The sequence below is a fragment of the Vulpes vulpes genome, chromosome 14, assembly GCF_048418805.1.
Source record: "Vulpes vulpes isolate BD-2025 chromosome 14, VulVul3, whole genome shotgun sequence".
Classification (NCBI taxonomy): domain Eukaryota; kingdom Metazoa; phylum Chordata; class Mammalia; order Carnivora; family Canidae; genus Vulpes; species Vulpes vulpes.
This window is the reverse complement of record NC_132793.1, coordinates 29,878,167-29,899,509: the sequence shown is the minus strand read 5'-3', so window position 1 is coordinate 29,899,509 and position 21,343 is coordinate 29,878,167. Positions and strand designations below refer to the sequence as shown.

The 21,343-nt window shown below is 39.3% G+C and overlaps 1 protein-coding gene across 3 annotated transcripts in view; it reads right to left on the bottom strand.

Annotated features, from left to right (window-relative positions):
- ATRN (attractin) overlaps nucleotides 1-21,343 on the bottom strand; it is a 163,152-nt gene that overhangs the window by 97,768 nt on the left and 44,041 nt on the right. For all 3 annotated transcript variants that reach the window (XM_072736260.1, XM_026012365.2, XM_072736259.1), the window contains exons 4-6: nucleotides 15,193-15,321; nucleotides 10,687-10,892; nucleotides 9,450-9,618 (exon numbers count right to left, since the gene is read on the bottom strand). In XM_072736260.1, coding sequence (XP_072592361.1) covers nucleotides 9,450-9,618; nucleotides 10,687-10,892; nucleotides 15,193-15,321 — 504 coding nt within the window. The remainder of the gene's footprint in view (nucleotides 1-9,449; nucleotides 9,619-10,686; nucleotides 10,893-15,192; nucleotides 15,322-21,343) is intronic.

Below are 21,343 nucleotides of genomic sequence, written 5' to 3'. Positions count from 1 at the left end.
AAGTGACATTTATTGAATACGAATACTATATTAATACCAGCTATTATTTTTTGCATTCTTTGAATATTCCGCATTTTAAAAAATACATGAAAAATTATTTAGAAGTTAGATTCACTTTTGTTTTTAAGTTACATACAAACTTAAGTTAATTTTGGACAGAATCCATTAACTTCCTGCTTTGAAAGTTGAAAATCTTACATTTCCTCCCATTTCTTCTCCCAGTTTTTGTTATGTAAACTTTACCCTGTCCAAGTTTATAATATTCACATTCCACTCTATTACTATGATTCCATATCATATATTTTAGCTGAAGCAATCTCTTCACCATTGTACTCTTACAACTTCTCCTTGAGTCTTTAATTCTTATTTGGCTGTATTTTACTGCCAACTGGTTGTTTTCTGGTGGTGCTCACATGTGCTCCTTCTCCTAAGTTCTCTTATGTTTACGAGTATCTGCTTGCTAGCTCTACAGGTGAATGACATCTTGGCTGGGTATAATATCTCGGCCATCCTTTCTTGATATCAGGACTTTGAAGATGCTGCTCCCTTGAATAACAGTGGTAGTAAATGCTGTGATGGAGAAGCCCAAGGCCAGTAAGACTTTTTCTCCTTCCATGTGCTTTGCTTTTCTGTTTGGAAGGCTGAAGAACTCTCAGTTACTCTCATTCTCTCTCCTTCTCCCTCTCCCTCCTTTCTTCTCTATTTTTTAAAGTCACAGTATTATCTTTTACTTAGGTAGAAATAACTAAAATCCATGCAGGGTAATGTCTTTACAAAATGAACTACATACCACTGCAATAATTTTATGGAGCTCTGGCTGTAGAAGGTCTTTCCTGAGGACTAGCCTGGCTTCTGAAAACATATAATACCCCTAATGCTCAAGTCTGTCTCTGTAAGCTTGAAAGAGAGGAAAGAAAACAAAGGGAGCCCAAATCTCTAGATGGTTTAATTCACTTCTCTTTCAAGTGACATGGAGGGTGCTCAATCTGTATCTTAATTAATTTTGCTCCTCTTAGTCAATGACAGGTCAGCTCACGAGCTTGTTAGAGACAGTAAGGCACTGGCAGGTCCCGATAACCTGGCACAGATGAACTACCAAAAGATCTTACATAACAGGTTGTGACTCTTTTCACAAACTAGAGACGCAAACACAAGTCAAGGACAAAACTGATGCAATAAAACATAAGAAATTCTAATCACCAAAATTCTTGTGGGAGCTCAGTCCAAGAAAATAGAATACTGAATAACTAGTTCTAAGAACTGGACAAATAGATAAGCAAAGGCAAATTTCTGGAATGCAGAAACAGATGTCTTCCAGAACTGCAACCATCTCTCTCACAAATTCCTCCTTGATGATTGGTATCATGATGACCATCATGGCACAGGGTACATTCTTCCACCACCCATAGTGGCCTGGTATTCCATTCACAGTGTCTGACCATCCAAAGACCCTGGCAAAGGCTTAAACATGACCCTAGCCAGAGGAGGCACAAAACTACCTGAGGCTTCCCACCCAAGAATTTGTCCTTTGTTCTTAAAAGGACAAATAACTTTTAAAATAACTTGATCAAATCAGATCTTGTTGGACAGCTATACAATTTTCCTAAAACTTCTTGTGCTATTTCAATCTGTTCTATTTGTTAGGTTCTTTACTTCACTGACAGCAATTATCTTTATAATAGATCTCCTGTCTTCCATGTGTCTTTGCTCTACTAATTATTTCAACCTGTATTTGCTGGAATGTCTATAAAGCTGAATTCAATTTTCATTCTAGTTTTTGCTGTGTATAATTTATTTACATTTCCTTAGATATGTAATCTCCCATTTCATCTTTGTTTTTATTTTCATGTCTTTCGCTTTTTTTTAATTCAAATTCTCATTAAATTGATGTGCAGCATGAAGCAGTTGGAAGCAATCTCCCTATTTTTCTTCTATGACCAGTTGTCAGCATTTACATGCTGCTTTCTTCCTCTTTATTTTTCCATCATAGAATAATTGCATTAGCTATAGCATCATTTCTTTCATCTTGCTTGTGGTTAGATAGATATTGCTCTCCAGAAATTTGCAAAGTGCAGATGACTTCTTAATTCTTTTTCTGCAATATCTAAGATAAACTTGTCTTAGCTTATCCTTCCATTTTAGCTTTAGTGTGAAAGATGGTATTTTAAGTTCTATCCACTGTTCTGAAGTCTGAGGATATGCTGAGACTCAGATGGGGGAGTACACAGCCTATTAGTATAAATCATCCAGACTCTGCTCTCCTTGGAAATTTTAAGTGTCCCAGGTCGAGGCATAACCCAAATCAGAAGCAGCTCTGACATTTGGGCAGAGTCAACCACTCAATCAATTTCCCCTCTTTTCACCCAGACTTTCTCAGCAATAACTTCTCCTACCCCTCCATTACAAGAGCGAAAAAACAATGATTCCCCACGCAGTTTTTGTCTTTCCAGATTTGGGGTTATTTGTAGAGTTCTCAGAATCTCACCCATACGGTTTCCATGGGGTAAAAAAGGGGTCAGTTGTACAGTTCCTGTGAGTCTGTTTTAAAATTTACTGGATTAGATGATACCCTTCTCCTCATTTGATTACTTGCTGTTCAATTTTAATCAGGCTCCACACTCAGTGCAGAGCCCAACACAGGGCTTGATCTCATGCCCCTGAGATCAGGACCCGAGCCGAAATCGAGAGTCGGGTATTTAACCGACCGAGCCACCCAAATGCCCCCTTACTTTTTCTTTTTAAACATTTTTTTAAAAAACTCTTTTTTGCTTAAGGAAATTCAGTGATGAAGTTTCAATTGGAAATATTAACCTACGAGACCAAGACCATTTGTGTAAGAGGACTCTTGGGTGACATAAAATGGGGACTACTTTTTAATGTAAGTTAAAAGTTTTGGGTTAACAGGATTGTGGAAAAAAATAGCTCAATTGCTGAAATATGCTTATGTAAGAATATAAATGATGATAAAACTTATAATCTAAGTTCCAGAAATACTTTTTCTAAAAGGAGTCACTGTATTTTTACTTTCCATGAGTTAGTAAAAATTTATTTGAAACTACATTAACATTTACGTGAAATACATAAAGCTGTAAAAATCATGTTTTGATTAAGTACAAGCAGAAAAAAAATATTACAAATGTAGCTCGTGAGGTACACCAGTCACATAAAAGAAGTGACATTAATATTCCCAGAAACAAATATTTGTGAAGGAAATAATTCATTTACTCTTCCGTTCACCTTATAAACACTTATTTGAGCACATTCTATGAGCAAAGCTCTGAGCTAAGTGAGCAAATAAGGTCTCTAACCTTGGAGAACGTAGAGTGGAAAAGGCAAAAAAATGAGCAAATGCAACTAGGGGCACACACAGCACTAAAAATGATGCATGCTGCTCTAAAGGAAATGAGAACTATGAAAAATAACAGGGAGAACCTGCCTGAACTGGATGATCAGGGAAGGTCTCTTGTGGTATAACTGAGATCTAACGGGTGAAAAGAAAACAGCCCTTGGGTACAACAGCAAGAAGAGTCTGGACTGAGGGAGGGGTGAGTACAAAAGGCTTTAGAATAAGGATGCACCTGGAGTTTTAGGTAAAGCTAGAAGGCTGAGGAGGCAGGAAAGGAACAGGGTGAGACTGGGAAGGTGAGCAGTAATCAGATCAGGGAGGCCCAAGAGGTCCAATGGGAAAAGCCACTGATGGGTTTTAAGAAGGTAGTACATGATATGACTTACACTTAAAAAAAAAAAAAATCCCAGCTGATATTTAAAAAAATAGATTAAGAGGAATGCATGGAAACACACAGACTTGCTAAGAATCTAGTGCTGAAGCTAGGTGAGCAACAATGGCAGGCTGGTCACAGAGAGAAAAGAATGAATATGACATTTATTTGGTGGGCTTGATATGAGAATAGGATATGAGGAGGTGAAGGAAAGGATCAAAATCACTCCCAGATTTTTTGCTTTAAAAGAGGATGATGCCAAATACAAGGGTAAAAATCACATAAATGGTAGAATACTCGACTCTCATAATATCTATATCATAGCAGAAGGGATAATCACTTTCATGCCTTTAATTTTACCTTCTCAGAGTGGTGGCCCAAGTAGTGAAAAGTAGTTAGAGTGGGGATAGATTTTCTAGGTAGAGCTAATAAGACCTACTGATATACTGTAGCAGATAGACACTATGGTGGTGGTGGTCAAGATTTCTGCTTCTGGATATTTATAGTCATGTATAATACCCTCCCCTCAAGTGTGAGCAGGATCTAGGACTTGTTTCTAACCAACAGAACATGGCAAAGATGATGAGACATCATTTCCATGATATCTATCCTGCCAGAAGACTCAGTCTAGAGACTCCCCTCATGACCTAATGAAGCAAGCAGCCACACTAGAAAAGTCAAAGTAATAAGGAACTGTGAATGGCCTCTAGAGTAGAGGGCAGCCTCCACTTGACAGCCAGCAAAAAGCTGGGGCCCTGAGTCCTAAAACCACAAGGGAATGGATCCTGCCAACAATTCTAATGAACTTGGAAGTAAACTCTTCCCCAGTGGAATCTCTAGATGAGAACACAGGCCAGGTGACACCTTGATGGCAGAGCATGGAGTTAAGACATGCCCAGACTCCTGACCAGCAAAAACGATGAATAAATATGTGCTGTTTTAAGCTGCTACATTTGTGGTCATTTGTTATGTAGCAAGGGATAGCTAATACATGCACTGATATGGAGAGTGTAAAAACAAGAAGTCAAGGATGGCTCCAAAATTCTGGGATTAAGCAAACAGAAGTATGAAGTAGTCATTAACTGAGATAGGCACATCTAGGGCAAGAACTGGCCTAGAGGAAAGATCAATTTTGGACACATACAGTTTAAGATGCCTTTCAGACAGCCAAAAGATTGAGATGTCAAATAAAAAGGTGGTGATATGGGTTCAGGTGAAAAGTCTAGGATGCAGACTTCAATCTGGGAGTCACCAACCCACAAGTCAAGATATTACATAAGACTACCAGGAGAGTAAATATACACTCCCACGGAAGAGGACTAAGAGCTGAGCCGTGGGACACATCATCATTCAGAAGTCACTCAGTTGAAGAGGAACCAGCTAAAGAAAGAGGCTGAGAAGGAATAAGTAGTTGGAACAAATATGAAGAGAAAGTGGAATCCGGGAAGACAGCTGAAGAAAGTGTTTAAAAGTGGAGGGAGGGGGTGCCTGGGTGGCTCAGTCAGTTCAGTGTCCAACTCTTAATTTCAGCTCAGGACATGATCTCAGGTTCTGGGATCAAGCCCCACCTCGGGCTCTACCCTCACAGGGAGGCCACTTGGGGATTCTCTCCCTCGCCCTGTGCCCCTCCTCCCACTTGTGTGTGCACTCACTCTCAAATGAACGAATAAATCTTAAAAAAAAAAGGAGGGAGGGACTAGTATTATATCAAATGTTGGTGAAAGATCAAATAAGATGAGGACTAAGAATTTAAACTTTAAAATTCAGCTCCTCAGGGGGATCCCTGGGTGGCTCAGCAGTTTGGCACCTGCCTTTGGCCCAGGGCGCGATCCTGGAGTCCCGGGATCGAGTCCCGAGTCAGGCTCCTGGCATGGAGCCTGCTTCTCCCTCCTCCTGTGTCTCTGCCTCTCTTTCTCTCTATGTCTATCATAAATAAATAAATAAATAAATCTTTAAAATTAAAATAAATAAAATAAAATAAAATAAAATAAAACAAAACAAAATAAAATAAAATAAAATTCAGCTCCTCAGTCACATTAGCCACCTTTCAAGCACTCAATGACCACACATGGCTAGTGACAGGATAGTGACCCACTGGACAGTGCTGATGCACAGAACAGAAGATAGGATAAATGAGCAGAGATGAAGGTAACAGCTAAATGTGGTGGTGGGAGTTTGAGGAAGTCTTCTTTGGATAACTGTTACCTTTCAACATAGAAACAAGAAGCAAGGCCATTAGCTGAGAATGAAAACTAGGAGAATATGTGGTGGAGATTCGAAAACTGAAAAGAAATATGGCAGCTGAGCAGGAGAATGAGAGCAAGTCTGAGACAAAACCAATGGACTGTGAAGCCCTGTGGGAGCCAAGAATTGCTGAAGTTCACCCAACTGCTCACATGTACATGCATGTCTTCTGCCAAATTTGGACAATTCTCTGCCATTATTTCTTCAAATTCCTTTTCCGACACTCTCTTGCTCCTCTCCTTCCAGGACTCCTCCAGTGACAGAAATGTTAAGATTTTTTGTTGTAGCCAAAGACCTTCAGGTCTCTGAAGTTCTATTTAAATCTTAAGTATTCTATTTTCTCTCTGGTTTAGATTGAGGGATATCTATTGTTCTATCTTCAAGTTCACTAATTCTTTCCTCTGTCCTCTCCATTCTGCTATTGACCCTGTCCACTGGGATTTTTGGTTACTGTATTTTTCAGTTCTAAAATTTCCATTTGATTCTTCCTTAAATCTTCTATGTCTTTGATGAAGTTCTATTATTCATTCGATTTAGGTGTGTCTATAATCGCACACCAAAGCATTTTTATAATGGCTGTTTAAAATCTTGTCAGATAATTCTAGTATCTATGTCATCCTGCTGTCAGCATCTCAACTGTCTTCTTCATTCAAGTTGGGATTTTCCTGGCTCTTTGCATGAGAAAGGATTTTCAATTGAAATCTGAACATTTTGGATATCATAGCATGAGGCTCTGATCTTATTTACATCTACTGTTATAGCAGGCTTCATCTCACACCCCAGCAGGGAAGGGGAAAGGCCAACTCATTACTGTTGTTACTCCCAGGTGTGGGTAGAATCCAGGTTCCCCACAGAGTCTCCAGTGACATCACAGCGGTGGAGGAAGCCTCATTTATGCCTAGTGGAGAAGAAAGTCCCAGTTCCCTAACTGGTCTTCAGAGGTTAAGACTGTAAGCAAATAACAAATGCAAAAACAAAAACCAAATGGCTAAATATTAACTAGGTTACATAAAAACTAGATTGCTGAGAAAGTCTCAGTTCCCTAATTGGCCTTTCCTAACACTGGTAGTGAGGGGGAGTTGGGGGGGGGGGGCGGAGTTGTTGGAGCACCTCACTAGATCCTGGCAAGAGTGGGAATCTAGACTCTGCTAGCATCAGACTTTGTTGACAGGAATGAAGGTGAGGCCACAGTTCTTTCTGTAGTGTTTGGCTATAGTAGAGTGGTTATTTGTGTCTAATAAAAGTTTTCTGTCTCACTAAGCTGCTCCTTTCCTAGTCCTTAGGCTAGAGAGAACAGGCAGGCTTATTCTTAGGGCTTTTTCAGCTTGTGCCTATTGGCATTTCCAGATTGCTGCTTTTTCCAACATCAAATCTGAGATATATGAGATAAAAAGAAAAGTCCTGGAATTTTCCATTACATCGTTCCTTAGGTTCCAAGGTCCCTAGCCAGACTGCCTTCTCTCTACCTTTCAGAGTAGAAAGGTACTCATGTACCTTTCATGTTTGCTTTATATATAATGGTTTCATGTTTGCTTTATATATAATGTTCAAGATTTTTAACTATACTTACCATAAAGAATAGGGGAAATCATTTCTTTATGATTTCTTAATAATTTCCTTTTTCATATTCTATTACTACAGGAGTATCAGGCCACCCACCTGAGTGGCTTAGTCAGTTAAGCATCTGGCTCTTGTTTCAGCTCAGGTCATGATCTTGGGATTGTGAGAACTAGACCCACATCATGCTCTGCACTCAGTGAGGAGTCTGCTTCTCTCTCCCTGCCTCTCTGTGTGCATATGCATGCTCTCTCTCTCTCTCTAAAATAAAGAAATAAATCTTTAAAAAAAAAAAAAAAAGGAGCATCTTATTTACTCTGCGTTCCTCCTGGGTTTGACTTCAATTCTAAAATTATTTTAAAATTCTTTCTTAACTTCTATCATCTCATTTCTCGATTTTTCTGTTTCTGATTATATTATTCTTTCATGCCTTGCATCATTTTTTTTTTTTTTTTTTTTTTTGCCGTATTTTAGCTTGCTTGGGAATAGTAAGTTCTCACTTTTCTCAGTTTTGTGAGTATATTTTTCTATTATGCTTTTATGTATAAAGGGGGGTTATTCTACCAGGCAGTCTCTTTTTCTTTTCTATGTTACTTTAACTTTTAATTTTTTATGTCATTAAATCTTGATACTTTTCTGTTGCTCAATTTTAAGTAAAACTACTTTTCCCTGAACTCATACAGAAGAGGCCTGGGTTAGGACCATCTTCCTAGCTGAGATTTTATTTTATTTTATTTTATTTTATTTTTTCTAGCTGAGATTTTAATCTCAGCTCTCTAGCTCACTCTTATGTTGTCAACAGTGTGGTGTTCAAATACATGGCAGCTTATGTGTTGGGATATTTGGCTCTGTTCACCTTCCTTACTGTTAACTGGACACTCTTTTAACCTTTTCTCTATGGTCCCTATCCTTTTCAATTTGAATTCTAATTCCAGCAGTTTCTCCTTACTGTAGAACTTTCTCTTGTGATAACACTTTGGCTAGTTCATTTTGAGAGCTAAAAAGGCACAAACTGCTCTAGCCCCTTCAAATCCTATTATCGATTCCCATGAGTTTAGCCCTTACTAGAATACACAAATCTTTCCAATTCCAGCTGCTGTTCTCAAAGCAGCTTTTTAGGAATGCTGGAGCCTGTCAGTTGGCCTCTTGCTCCCCTTTGCTTACTTCTGCTCAGATGCCAATACCACACAGGTCCTGTGGCTGTGAACGGTTAGCCCTACCTATCTGTGTAGATACCTTTTGACCAAGTTTTGTTTTGTTACTCATGTGTTTTTTCATTTTGCCATACTAGTTGTCTATGTGCTTTAATGACTATTTGGGGGATTCGGAAACTATGCTGTTGCTGCCATAGTTCCAGAATCCCTTAAAGAACAGATGCTGGTTTTTTACAATCTTCATTAATAAAAAATGCCTAGAAAAAATTTCCAGGGCACAAAATCAGCATGAGTACGTTTTCACAAATTTCTCTCCCTAAAATCAATCCTCATAACTAACTTCCTAACTCCACTGTGATAACATATATTCTCCCTTCAAGATGAGCAATGTGGGACCCACAAATGGACCTTGAACTCTGGGTCAAGTATTAGATAATGGCATAATTTCCTCTGGCAAACTATAAATTCAAATAATCTGACCTACAGAAATGCTAATTAAATTTACATGTAAAGTAATCCCCAATTTATATAGAGCCTAAAGCAAAATATGAGATGGTATCTAGAAAAGATGAATTATTGCTTATTTTAACAATGTATCCTTTGTAGCCCTCAACTTCAAAAACTAAGAATACATAAAAAAATTCTGGAACAACTACTACTAAAATATTAACAGAGATTTTCCTCAGGTAATGGAATTACTGATTTCATTTATCTCTATAAATTTTCAAAATGGAAAACTAGTAAGCTTCTTGCAAAAATGTTTAAAACTACTTACGCTAGAACCATGTTGTAATCTGAGTGATTGAACATATATCCTCCAACAACCCACATTATATTTCCATTGACCACTGCTTTGTGAGAGGCTCTGGGGAGCTTTAGGTTAGAATATTCCTCTCGAGTCCAAAATGACTGGTTAGCTGGTACAGGAATTGAACATCCGGGACCTAATAAAACAGAATAAATTAGCTTCACAAAATGCAGCTTTAAAATTACTGCACTTCAAGTTTTAATCACATAAATGTAATAAATACCTAAAGAATATTTAGTCTTTCCTTTAGCATCTAAATATCAGACAAAGCCCTTTCATTGATACTTTCAATACACTCAAAGCTTGTGACCAAGGGTCACCTCCAGTAAAATTCAAAATCATATACTTCCTAATGATAACCTGACCGTATGTAGGTTAGGATTTTTTTGTAATGAAATATTTGCTTAAGCAGCTCTGAGAGGAAAAGAGTAGACAAAGGAATTATTAACTCAAATGAAAAGCTTTAGGGCTAAAATGTAAAAACTAGTCCTAGGAGTAATAATACAACCCATTCATTTCCGAGAAAATCAAGAAACTGCATTCTTGGGAGTATGGCTCCTGCTGCAACCTGTGCACAGAGGTAAGAACTCAAAGACTTCAGTTACTTAACTCCTTGATGTCAGCCAAAGCACACACACAAAAGCATTTGAACAAGGGCATTTCCTTTCAAAATAAAAGTACTCTAAAGAAAAGGCAAATGAATAAAGAAAATTACTAAATCACTAACAGCTGTTACTACACAACCCTTAAAGAATTTGCTAAAGGTTCTTTGATAACCTCTCTGCAGATAATTCCACTTGCTGACTGTTTCAGGATTCTACTGTATAACTGACCCCCATTTTTTCTGAATTTACTGAAAGTTTCTGAGAGATACCATTATTGTTAGTTCTCATCCCACTTCCTAGCTTGGTTCTCTGTTACATTTTCTTGAGGCTGAGACCAAGTCCTCCAATTTTCATGAATGAATTGCAAAGAATGTCAAACCCCTCCACGATTCTAAAGAGACCACAACCACACATATATGAAATGAAAGATTTGTAAAAATCTGAATAAAGAGATGCAAAAACTTAAATGCTACCTGATATCTAACTAACATAAGTGGTATATATGCTAGGTCATATAGGTACATATAAGGTCAATATACAAATTATTGAACTAGGAAGATGCTGTCAAATGAAGAGAAACAGATTAAAGAAGCTCCTACCCTGCCATTCCGGGAAGCAAGAGCATCCCCTGTCATCACTTGAATTGCAAATGCCTCGATGAGGAAAACCACAATCATGGACACAGTGAGGAACATCGCAGGCCTCCCCTTTCCAGTTTTCCAAACACTCACATTGGACAGTGTTGCTGCTATTACTGCTTTTACATTCTCCTCGGCCTGAGCAATTGTTCGGACACATGTCAAAACTATTAAAACAGTGGGGAAAATGAAATCAACACAAGAAACACATTAATTTAGCAGAATTTTCAACTCCCCAAAGTTTAAGATTCTTACTGGGTCTCCAGTTCACTCACAAGCACAAAGGCAGTACTTACCGGTTGGCCTAACTGGGGTCACTCAACACTGTGTAGCTAACACGGGTAATGAAATCAAATCAACCTTGTTGGATTTTCATAAGGGGAGACAAGTTAAAAAACCCAAGGGGAGAAGAAATTCTTGCAAAGCTTCCAGGCTTAGCTTCTCAAGGGTGGGATGACTATGCTATTCTTGGTGGCCCCAACAGTAATGAGCATTAGAAAACTGTCAAATGCAAGCTTGCAAGTTTGGAGAAGAGGATAAAACAAAGTACTAACTATATACTCCCCATCTTTATGGTATGTATACCTCTGGACAATCTCTCAAAGTTCAGCGAAGTAAAGATTATTGCCCAGATTGGTGTATTTAAAATCCTCAGTAAGTTTATCTACTCATGTCAGAGGGAAGAAAACGGAGGACCAGAGACACCTGGATGGCTCAACGGTTGAGCGCCTGTCTTCGGCTCAGGTGTGATCCCAGGATGTGATCCCAGGGTCTGGGGACCAGGTCCCATATTGGGCTCCCTGAAAAGAGCCTGCTTCTCCCTCTGCCTATGTCTCTGCCTCTCTCCCTGTGTCTCTCATGAATAAATAAATAAAACATTTATAAAAAAAAAAAGAAAATGGAGGACCAGTTTAACTCAATAGTTTATAATGTGTCTTGTAATAACATAAGAGAACTATATTGACAGCACTCTGAGAAGACATAATTCAGATTTTAAAAGGGGAGGAGTAATAACTGGACTATCAGGATACTTTTAAGGATGTAGATTTCTTCTAAGGCCTATGAAGAAAACTAAAAAATTTTGTAGCAAAGAATGTCAGAAAATCAGAAATTAATTATTAAAAACAAGCTAATTAATGCTCACACCTACACCCAAATATCAGCTTATAACATATTTATAATAAAATACTATAAATATTTATATGCAGTATTTTTAAATCTATATAGTTGTAATGTAAGAAATACATTATGCATACTTTTCAAGCCCCAGTAAGCAGAAGAATACACAAAGTATTTGGTTCAAAAAGCTGAATGACATTCTTATAGGCCAGAAAGTAGTGTCTACTATCTCTAGAATAATACAAACAGTAAGTGAAGCTTCAATTTCATCTTTATTAAGAAAAAGGTTTTGCAAGAGAAGAGTTTATAAAAACTAAAGTTTAAATCTCAGATTGGATCTTTAACAGTAAAACAGTTACTACAGTAATCACACTTTGTTTCTATAAGAGGCCTAGAATAAAACTGTAGTATTGCCATGATGTGCTCACCCCTATGCCTCATACCAAAAATATGTCAAATTATAATTTCCTACGGACATACTTATTAATCGTATAGGAGGGCATGGCACACAATCAGAACCTAATGTTACTGGAAAAGGAAGAGGAGGGGGTAACCCTTAGGTCCTTTTAAACTAAAGAAGGGCAAATATAACAACTTCTCCACTCCAGTGTCCTCAGGCATAGGTTTATTTAATGTGCCAAAAATTAATTATGAGTTCTCTTTAAAATTACATAAAATCTCAAAACACAAAAATCATTTTTTGAATCTCTGAAAAATGAAAGTAGCAGGTAGTATATCAAAACATCTGCTTGGGGATCCTTGGGTGGCGCAGCGGTTTGGCGCCTGCCTTTGGCCCAGGGTGCGATCCTGGAGACCCGGGATCGAATCCCACATCAGGCTCCCTGCATAGAGCCTGCTTCTCCCTCTGCCTGTGTCTCTGCCTCTCTCTCTCTCTCTGTGTCTCTCATGGATAAATAAATAAAATCTTAAAAAAAAAAAAACAAAACACATCTGCTTGTATGTCTAAATTGGAATAATGGGAAAATTAGTCTAATTATCCATGCTTAAAATGTGACTTGGAAATAAGATGAAGTACCAATTTGTGTGAAAATAAAACATAACTATTATTTTCTTCTTTTACAAAGAAAATTAGGGAACACCGAAGCTGTGGGTACTACTCTCAAGGGTCCCCAAGGTGAGGTCACCCCAAAGCTAGGATTCAGTGCAACCTGAGGACACCTGGAAAATGAATGACAATGTTTTATGTAGATCTTTCTGGACAGTCTTCTGGGAATAAAGACCATCATTTTATTTGGCTTTTCAAAGGGTCTGGAAGCCCCAGAATGGTTTAGGGCTCCTTTTTAAAAAACAGAGGTCTTGGGATACCTGGGTGGCTCAGTGGTTGAGCATCTGCCTTTGGCTCAGGGTGTGATCCCTGCCTATGTCTCTGCCTCTTTCTGTGTCTCTCATGAATAAATAAGTGAAATCTTTAAAAAATAAATAAAGAACAGAGGTCGTGGAACCAAGAAGCTAATAAAATCTAGGATGACCTCAAGTGTTAACTTCACTTAACAAATAAATACTAATTCTGGTCTCCAGGAGAGATCAAGGCTTCCCCTACACCAATGAGGGTTAAGAATAACATGCATTTTCTTGGGAAGAGCTCTTCAGTGATGGGTCAAAGGACTTCTGGTGTCAAGGAGTACTTGAATTATCCTCTCTCTAGAGGTGCTCCCTCCCTGGAGTTTGTCTTCTCCCCTAAGGCTGCTACTATGAGGGGCCTTGAAAGAGCAAAAAGACTATGCCTAAGAACCCAAAGGGAACCCAGAATGGGTTGAATGACTAGAGCAATGCTATTCAGCATGTGAACCATAAAGAGGCATCAGCAGCATCAGAAGAGGCATCAGCAGCATCATCCAGGAACTAATCAGAAATTTGGATTCTCAGGCCCCAACTCTGCTGCAATTACGATCTGTGGAGAAGGCCCAGGAATCTGCATCTTAACAAGCCCCCCAGGAGATCCCTGTGCATGTGAAGTTTCAAAAGTAACGGCCTCAACCTCTCCCCTTCCCTTCAGAACTGAACTTCTTCCCAGAGTGTGCCAATCTTAGTACCGTAACTTTCTAACCTTCCATTCTGAACTGTGCCCCTACCAGGCCCCTGACTCCACCTCCCCAGTTAGGGTCATCTAGGGCTCCCTCTGCTTACTCAACCTCATATAGCTGTTGGTTCCCTCCTTAAAAATTTCTTTTCTGAGCTTCTGTGACAATGCAGCCCCCTGACATTCCTCTGCTCCTTAATTTAGCTGCTTCTACTGCCCCTTTCCTCACGGTGCCCACGCCCCATAAGCCACTCACTGTCCATGTGCCAGTGATTCCCAGATGACATGCCCAACCCTGTCAGCTCTTCTGGGCCCTAGGTCTGGGTATCAATGTCCTGCTTGGACATCTCACGTGTACCGAACCGCCCTCATCAGTCTTTCCCCTCAAACCAGCCTTTATGCCTGCCTGGCTCACTAAAAATCACCTTGTTAGTACTGTGATATGCTGCCCAAGGTGGTATGACTGCCAAGTCACAAACCTTGGGAGCCTGAAAAGCTAAATCAGTGTACCAAACAAGACAGAGATTGCTCTAAATAGGCTTGAAAGAATCCAGAGACCCTGAGAAAATGGGCAGAAAAAGAATCCAGCAGAAAGGTTATACATGGAGCTCGCTGCCTCTGCCAGGAGTTAGCAAACTTATTCTGTAAAAAAACAAATAGCATCCTAGGCTCCATGGGCTGCAGCATCTCTTTATCACAGACTCCTTGTTTAGGGCACTTTATGAATTTAACTACTTTATGAATTTAACTACTTATGAAAACAAACATTTCTTAATAGATAAAAAGAAAAGACAAAAGTTAGCCTCTCTCCTACCACAACAAATTCCCAAAGCTGCCTAGGACTGTTTGTCTAGATTTCCTTCATAACTTCAACTCAGTCCTCATCAATGGGCTAACCACTGATTACATGAAAACGACTAACATCTGTTAAACTGCACTCACACAAACAAACAAACAAAACAAAAACAAAAACAACAACAACAAAAAACCAATGTTTTCAACCATTAGCAGAAAAATGTACCTCTTTTCCAGGAGAAGCTCCAAAGCAGTAAGACCTGGGTTGAGATTGTAGTCCTACCACTTTGACAATGTATTTTAACCATTTCCTAAAAGTTTCCTCAATTATGGGACAAGGGAAAACACAGTGCCCATACCTCACTGAGTTTTGAACTTGAAATGAGAAAATCCATGCATACTGCTTAGTGCAACACCTGGCACACTGTCAGCCCTCAATACGTGTTAGTTATTATTATTGTTAAAATATAGTCTCTGAATAAAATCACAAAGATTAGACTTAAATATCTTACTTGTAAGTGATATTAAATCCAGTCAAATTATAAGCAGCATCACTAAAAAAATGCAGCAGGGCATAACCTGATGTGGCAACAACCTCAGGGACAGTCTCGTTGCCATCTCTCTCAGGAACGATGAGGCCACTGAAACGAAAACACATTTCTTACAAAGGGGAGCATTTTCATCAGGCACATCACATGGCAGCAAACAAATTCAAAACTGGAATTCATCCTTATAATTAAAAAAAAAAAACCTTCCAGGAAATTCTTATAATAAATTATTATAATAAATGCATGGTACTACCCTATTAGTTCTGGATCCAGTTCTGAATCCTCTGAGGAACAGATCTGAATCTTTCACAAGGCTCTCCTTTATCTGAGGTTGTATTTCTAATGAGATTTGCAATCAATGGCCTTATTCTTTTTTATTTTTTTGCATATAAAACTGTTTATAATGCTTCTTCAAAAAAGTGAGTAAACTTCAAAAATCACAGAAAGTAACAAACTTTATGAGCTGATGAATGCCAAATATATACATACTGAAAAGTATGAAAAGTAAAAATGTGATAAATAAAAACACAATCCTAACACTATTATTCTGATGTACTTTCTTTGCCTAATTGATAACATATAATATCTTATACTCTATCTCACAGGTAACCTACTATAAGCATTTCCCCTCTCATTCAGTCCAACACACAATAGTATTTGCTGGGTGTCTGGAGAGCCTTAAAAATTATCAAGTCAAAGGGTCCAAATGGTGGCTTTAAGTCTCTTGTTCCATAAAACCAACTTGCTTTCCAGAAGCAATATGCCAACTTGAAATCTCATCAACATGAGAAGGGAAAGATCCATCCTACCTCACTTGCCAACAGGAAGGATTACCAGTCCTATTTTAGCTTTGGCAATTTAATAAATGAAAAGTAATTCTTTTATATAGGGGTTTTGAGTTTCTTTTATATTCCTGAGGTTAATCATTTTTCCTATGTTTACTTGCCTTTTGGATTTCTTCATATGCGAACTTCTTTTGCCCAATTATCAATTCACTATCACCAGCCCCACCACCGCATTCAGTGAAAACTTGAATCCTTATCAGGCTCTATGCAATCTGCTCCACACACACAACCCCTCCAATGAACAAACATGTCATCTATTACTCTCTTCCCTTCACTCACTCAACCTCAGCCACACTGGCCCCTTTGCTTTCCTATAGCACACACCACATCAATCCCCCCCCTCAGGGCCCCTGACTAAATGGTCATTCACTCTGATCTAGCAATTCCAAGTTCTTTGTAGAACTAACACTTGCTCATGTACATAAAGACAAATATACAACAATCCTCACTGCAGCACTATTCAGAATGACAACAGGTTGAAACCCACCTAGGGGCACCTGGCTGGCTCAGTTGATAGGGCATGTGACTCTTGACCTAGGGGTCATGAGTTCAAGCCCTATGTTGTATACAGTGATTACTTCATAGAAAAGGAGGAGGGAAGAGGAGGAGGAGGAGGAGGAGGAGGAGGAGGAAGAGAAAACTACCTAAATGCTCATCTGCAGGGAGTCAGATGGATGAATCATTCCGTATCTGCAGGTCTGCAGAACAAACAAGGAACTCGTCAAGGCATTCTGATAAGTTGGAGAAAAAACAAGCTGCAAAACAATGAGCCTAGTGTATGTGTATATTTACACATATTTAGATAAGTGCATATAAAAATAATGAAATGGAAGAATACAGAAATGGGAAATAAGCAGGAGGGGGAGGGATTTTCATTCAATAAGCCTCTTAAATATAAAGACAGAATTCTAGGAACTCCAGGACTCTGAAGGTGGCTCAGAGTTCACTACAAAACAGTGAAGCATTTTACACTGCGTAGTCAATTAACCAATATTTACTGATGCTGCATGTAAGGCACTGTTCTAGGTACCAGGAATACAGCAGTGAAAAGCTCCCTGCCTTCACAGAGTTCACATTAGAGAAACAACAAATAAGCCTAGATATACCACCCCCCTCGCAACACACGTATACATAACACCAAGCAGAAATAAATGCTATGAAAAGAAAAAAAACAGCGAAAGAACAAAAGGTGCTACTTTAGAAAGGGGCAGCTAGGGAAGGCCTCTTGGAAAGGTGACATTTGGTAAGAGACCTACCAGGAAGTTTCAATCATCATCATCATGCTTTCATCAAATTTATGTACCAGAACCCCTTGAAATGTCGTACAGGCAAGTACTTATAAGAGGGCCACCTAGAAACAGGTATGTTGAAAGCAATCTTCTCCTAAGAAACACTGGCCCAGGAATGACTGGGGGCTTCAGTCACATATAGAAGACCTGCACTCAATCCTAACATGACCTTTAGGACCAGAGATGGGAACACTGATCCTCACTCCACATGACTGGGCATGTCATGGATATCTGGGAACCTCAGTGTCCTCAAATGCACAAGGACAGAAATCCTATCTGCCCTGCAGTAACAGAATGAGAAGCAAATTCTTACAGCATGTGAAGTTGGCTCATACTACTAGGTGCTCAGTAAGTGATGGGTAATGATATTTATCACTCAGATGGTGGGACATTTAAGTGTGCAGGATGAATAGTAGAATGGGTGGAGGGAGGAAAGACTGGGTCAAGGCAGAGGTGGAAGGCTGTCTGCACTAGATGACCATTATACCAGAGAAAGGGAGCCAGCTTCTCCACTTCAGAGAGACTCGGGCATTGGCTTCTTTTCACTTTGAAAACCTGACATTATGACAGCTTTGGAATGTGCCACTTTCTCCCAGTGTGAAAATAAAACAACTGGTTTACGACAAAAATAAACTTATACAGAGTAAATGAAGACAAACACAGCCTCAACCCAGCACACAAGGCAATGGAAAGTGCGTGGGTGAGAAAGCGATGCTGCAGGCGTGCCATTCAACTGTCACCCTGAGCCGCCGCCGCCCCCCCCCCCCCATCTCCTACCCCCAGGTAGATAAATACATACAGGCACAGCTTCAGTGGCAACCACTTGTTCAACTTGATCAAATCAAGAAATGCCTGCCCCTGAGTTCTGTATAATCTTACATTTTAAACACAGAGTAGGGATCCCTGGGTGGCGCAGCGGTTTGGCGCCTGCCTTTGGCCCAGGGCGCGATCCTGGAGACCCGGGATCGAATCCCACATCAGGCTCCCGGTGCATGGAGCCTGCTTCTTCCTCTGCCTGTGTCTCTGCCTCTCTCTCTCTCTGTGACTATCATAAAAAAAATAAAAATAAAAAAAAAATAAACACAGAGTACCATTATTTAGAACTATTTTTGAAAATCACTGTTCAAGGTATTTTCTTAATTCAGTATAACAGTGCTAGGCGGACATGGGCTCTCTGAACACACATGGGGTATACCTTGACTTCAACTACACTAGCCAAGTTTTTTGTTTGTTTGTTTTAAGATTTTATTTCTTTATTCATGAGAGATACATACAGATAGAGGCAGAGACACAGGCAAAGGAAGAAGCAGGCTCCTCACAGGGAGCCCAATGTGGGACTCGATCCCAGGACCCTGTGAGCACGCCCTGAGCCAAAGGCAGATGCTCAACATCTAAGCCAAGTTTATTAGCAATCCTAGGTTTATACACCTATCTCCTTGCAAGACTAGATACTCCCTGAGGGCAGGGAGTTGTGGAAGAGAAGCCAGATTCTTAAAGTCAGGGGTCAGAGACTGGCAATGGGGCCAGGCAGGGTCTGTACTCCTGTCTGGTGAAGGAAGGTCCAAGAACCTGAGAGGTGCCTGCCTTTGACTGCTTCTCTGTGTGCCATGGTCTGACCACAGCATCAACTGGTTCAGCTGAGTGCTGGACAACTGACTCCTGCTTTCACAAAGCTCTTCCAACGGCTCTTTGTCAGTCGAAACAATTGCCTTATCTAAATGACCCCACAACCACCAAGAAAAAAACAACCAACTCTATAAAGAACAACCTTCTGATGAAGAATGTTCTCAGAAAGGAACTCTTCTCCCTGATTCATCACCACAACCACCTTTGCATCTCGGACCACAGATCACAGACCCTAGCAGAGGAGCTGCTCCACCAAAGAGCTCCATATTTAAACATGTGTTGAACTGGATGCACCACAAATCAAAGTATGGTAGAGCTGGAAGAGTCTTGCTCTAGTGGTTCTCAGATCTGTCTACTAATGGAACTTGGTTTGATACACAGATTTTATACAGAACTTCAATGTGTAAAATATAAATGAGATTGACCAGTTCAGAATCAAATGAGACTTTGTAGTCTGCAACACACCTAGAGAAAACACAGCACAACACTGTCACCTGGGGTAGCAGAAGCTGAGGACTAGAGCACTTACATGACCTGTCTGAATTCACACAAAGACTTGAGCAGAACTGAGATAAACAGTCCTCACCTTCTGGATCTCATGTAGTTCTTTTGTTATTAGCTGGGCTGTATGCAGGCTCTCACCATTCTGCACCCCACCCCCGCACCCCACACATCACCATTGGGTTGATTTCTTCCCTCTAAAGCTCTCCTGACCCAGCACACTCCTCAGCCCCCATCTTGTGACAGAGCCCTTATGGCTTTCAACAGCAGTTTTCAAGGTGTTCTGCACATCACTGCTTTTAGGGATTCTGTGTTTCAGGTAAATTTCAATTTTTTTTCTTGTTATTTGTGAAAGTATTTATTTATTCATTATAAGCATGGAGGAAAAAAACCCAAAAGGGACACTCAGGGTGTCTTATGTGAATTACACTGAAAAACTTGCATTTGGGATTAAATTTCAATTTTTAAACACATATTTTTTCACTGTCATTTTAGAAAATTCACACTAAATATAAGTTTAAATTTTAAAATTATCAAAGCACTAATTTATATTATCAGTTTATCAGCTTTTTTAGAGAAACACAAAAACCCTCCAGTTATTTGTATACATACTCTGGCTTCTCTCAGAAGTCACTGACTAGAAGAAAATTCATAGCTTCCTGCTTGTTTTCTGTTGCTGTTGCTTCACATGTATGCTCATCAAATACACAGTCCAGGTGAGCCACAGGATGGTGCACACTTGCTTGGCTGATGTCCCCACAAGGGCTACTGGCAAGCTGATTCTAAGTGCTCAGCACATAATAGGGACTCCATGAATTTTGATTTATGAACTTCAGTTCAAGTGAATCCCCAGTAAGTACTATCATTATAACATCATAATATACCTTCCATGCTTGTGTTGAAGTGCCTCTTGCCATAACCCAAGGCATGCTTCAAATTTTGGCATAAAAATACATATACCCCACACTTGGACAATGACATTTTACTACTTAGCATGGCCTATCTACCCTGTTCTTTGGCTCCATTAGTGTACCTTTGAAACCCAGAAAATGACCTTGGTTCTCAGTTCAAAGATATGCTGGAGAGAATTCTAAGCCAAAGGAGGTGGAGAAATATAAGGGCATATTAGTCCCCTGATTTCCTGTGTCCTTCAGCTGCTTGTATACTGTTTACTCTTGTTACCTTCTCACTGACGTGAAACATCAACTAGACTAGCCCCATGTGAGGAATACAAAAAATATTTGTTGAATTGATTTCTTTCAAAGTCAGAGAAATAAAATGTCTGAAATTCCAGAAAGTCAGCTGCAGATGAAAAACTGACAGCTATGGCTCTCTAATGGGATGTACATGTTAGAAAAATATATTTTATAAATCCTCTATCAAGTAAAAGGGAGAAAAATTGGATGGTTTTGAATTCCCATGTAGTCTAAAACGTAATAACAGAGCTACTTATTCTTAATAAAAACTAAAATGCCAAAACAATACAGAACACTCTGTATATTTAGTGTTCAGCTGTTTTTTTTAAGTAATAGAGAACACACTTGTTAAAAAAAAAAAAAAGACTTTCTTCATTTTCCACAGGTTACTCTTCATTTTCTATGTATTCTTCCAAAAAGTTTCCCTCACTCATATTAATACATATACATAAAAACACACGCGCGCGCGCACACACACACACACGCATGCCCACACTATATCTGGATTCAACAAATAACTCCCTAAGGCCTGCACAATGAGATACAAGGATCGGGGTGACTGTGGTTCATGATTTAAAATTTTCACAGAACTAATATTCAATATATTACTAACAAAACATCTTTTAAACGTAAACTTCATCACCACCAAAGAAGTAAG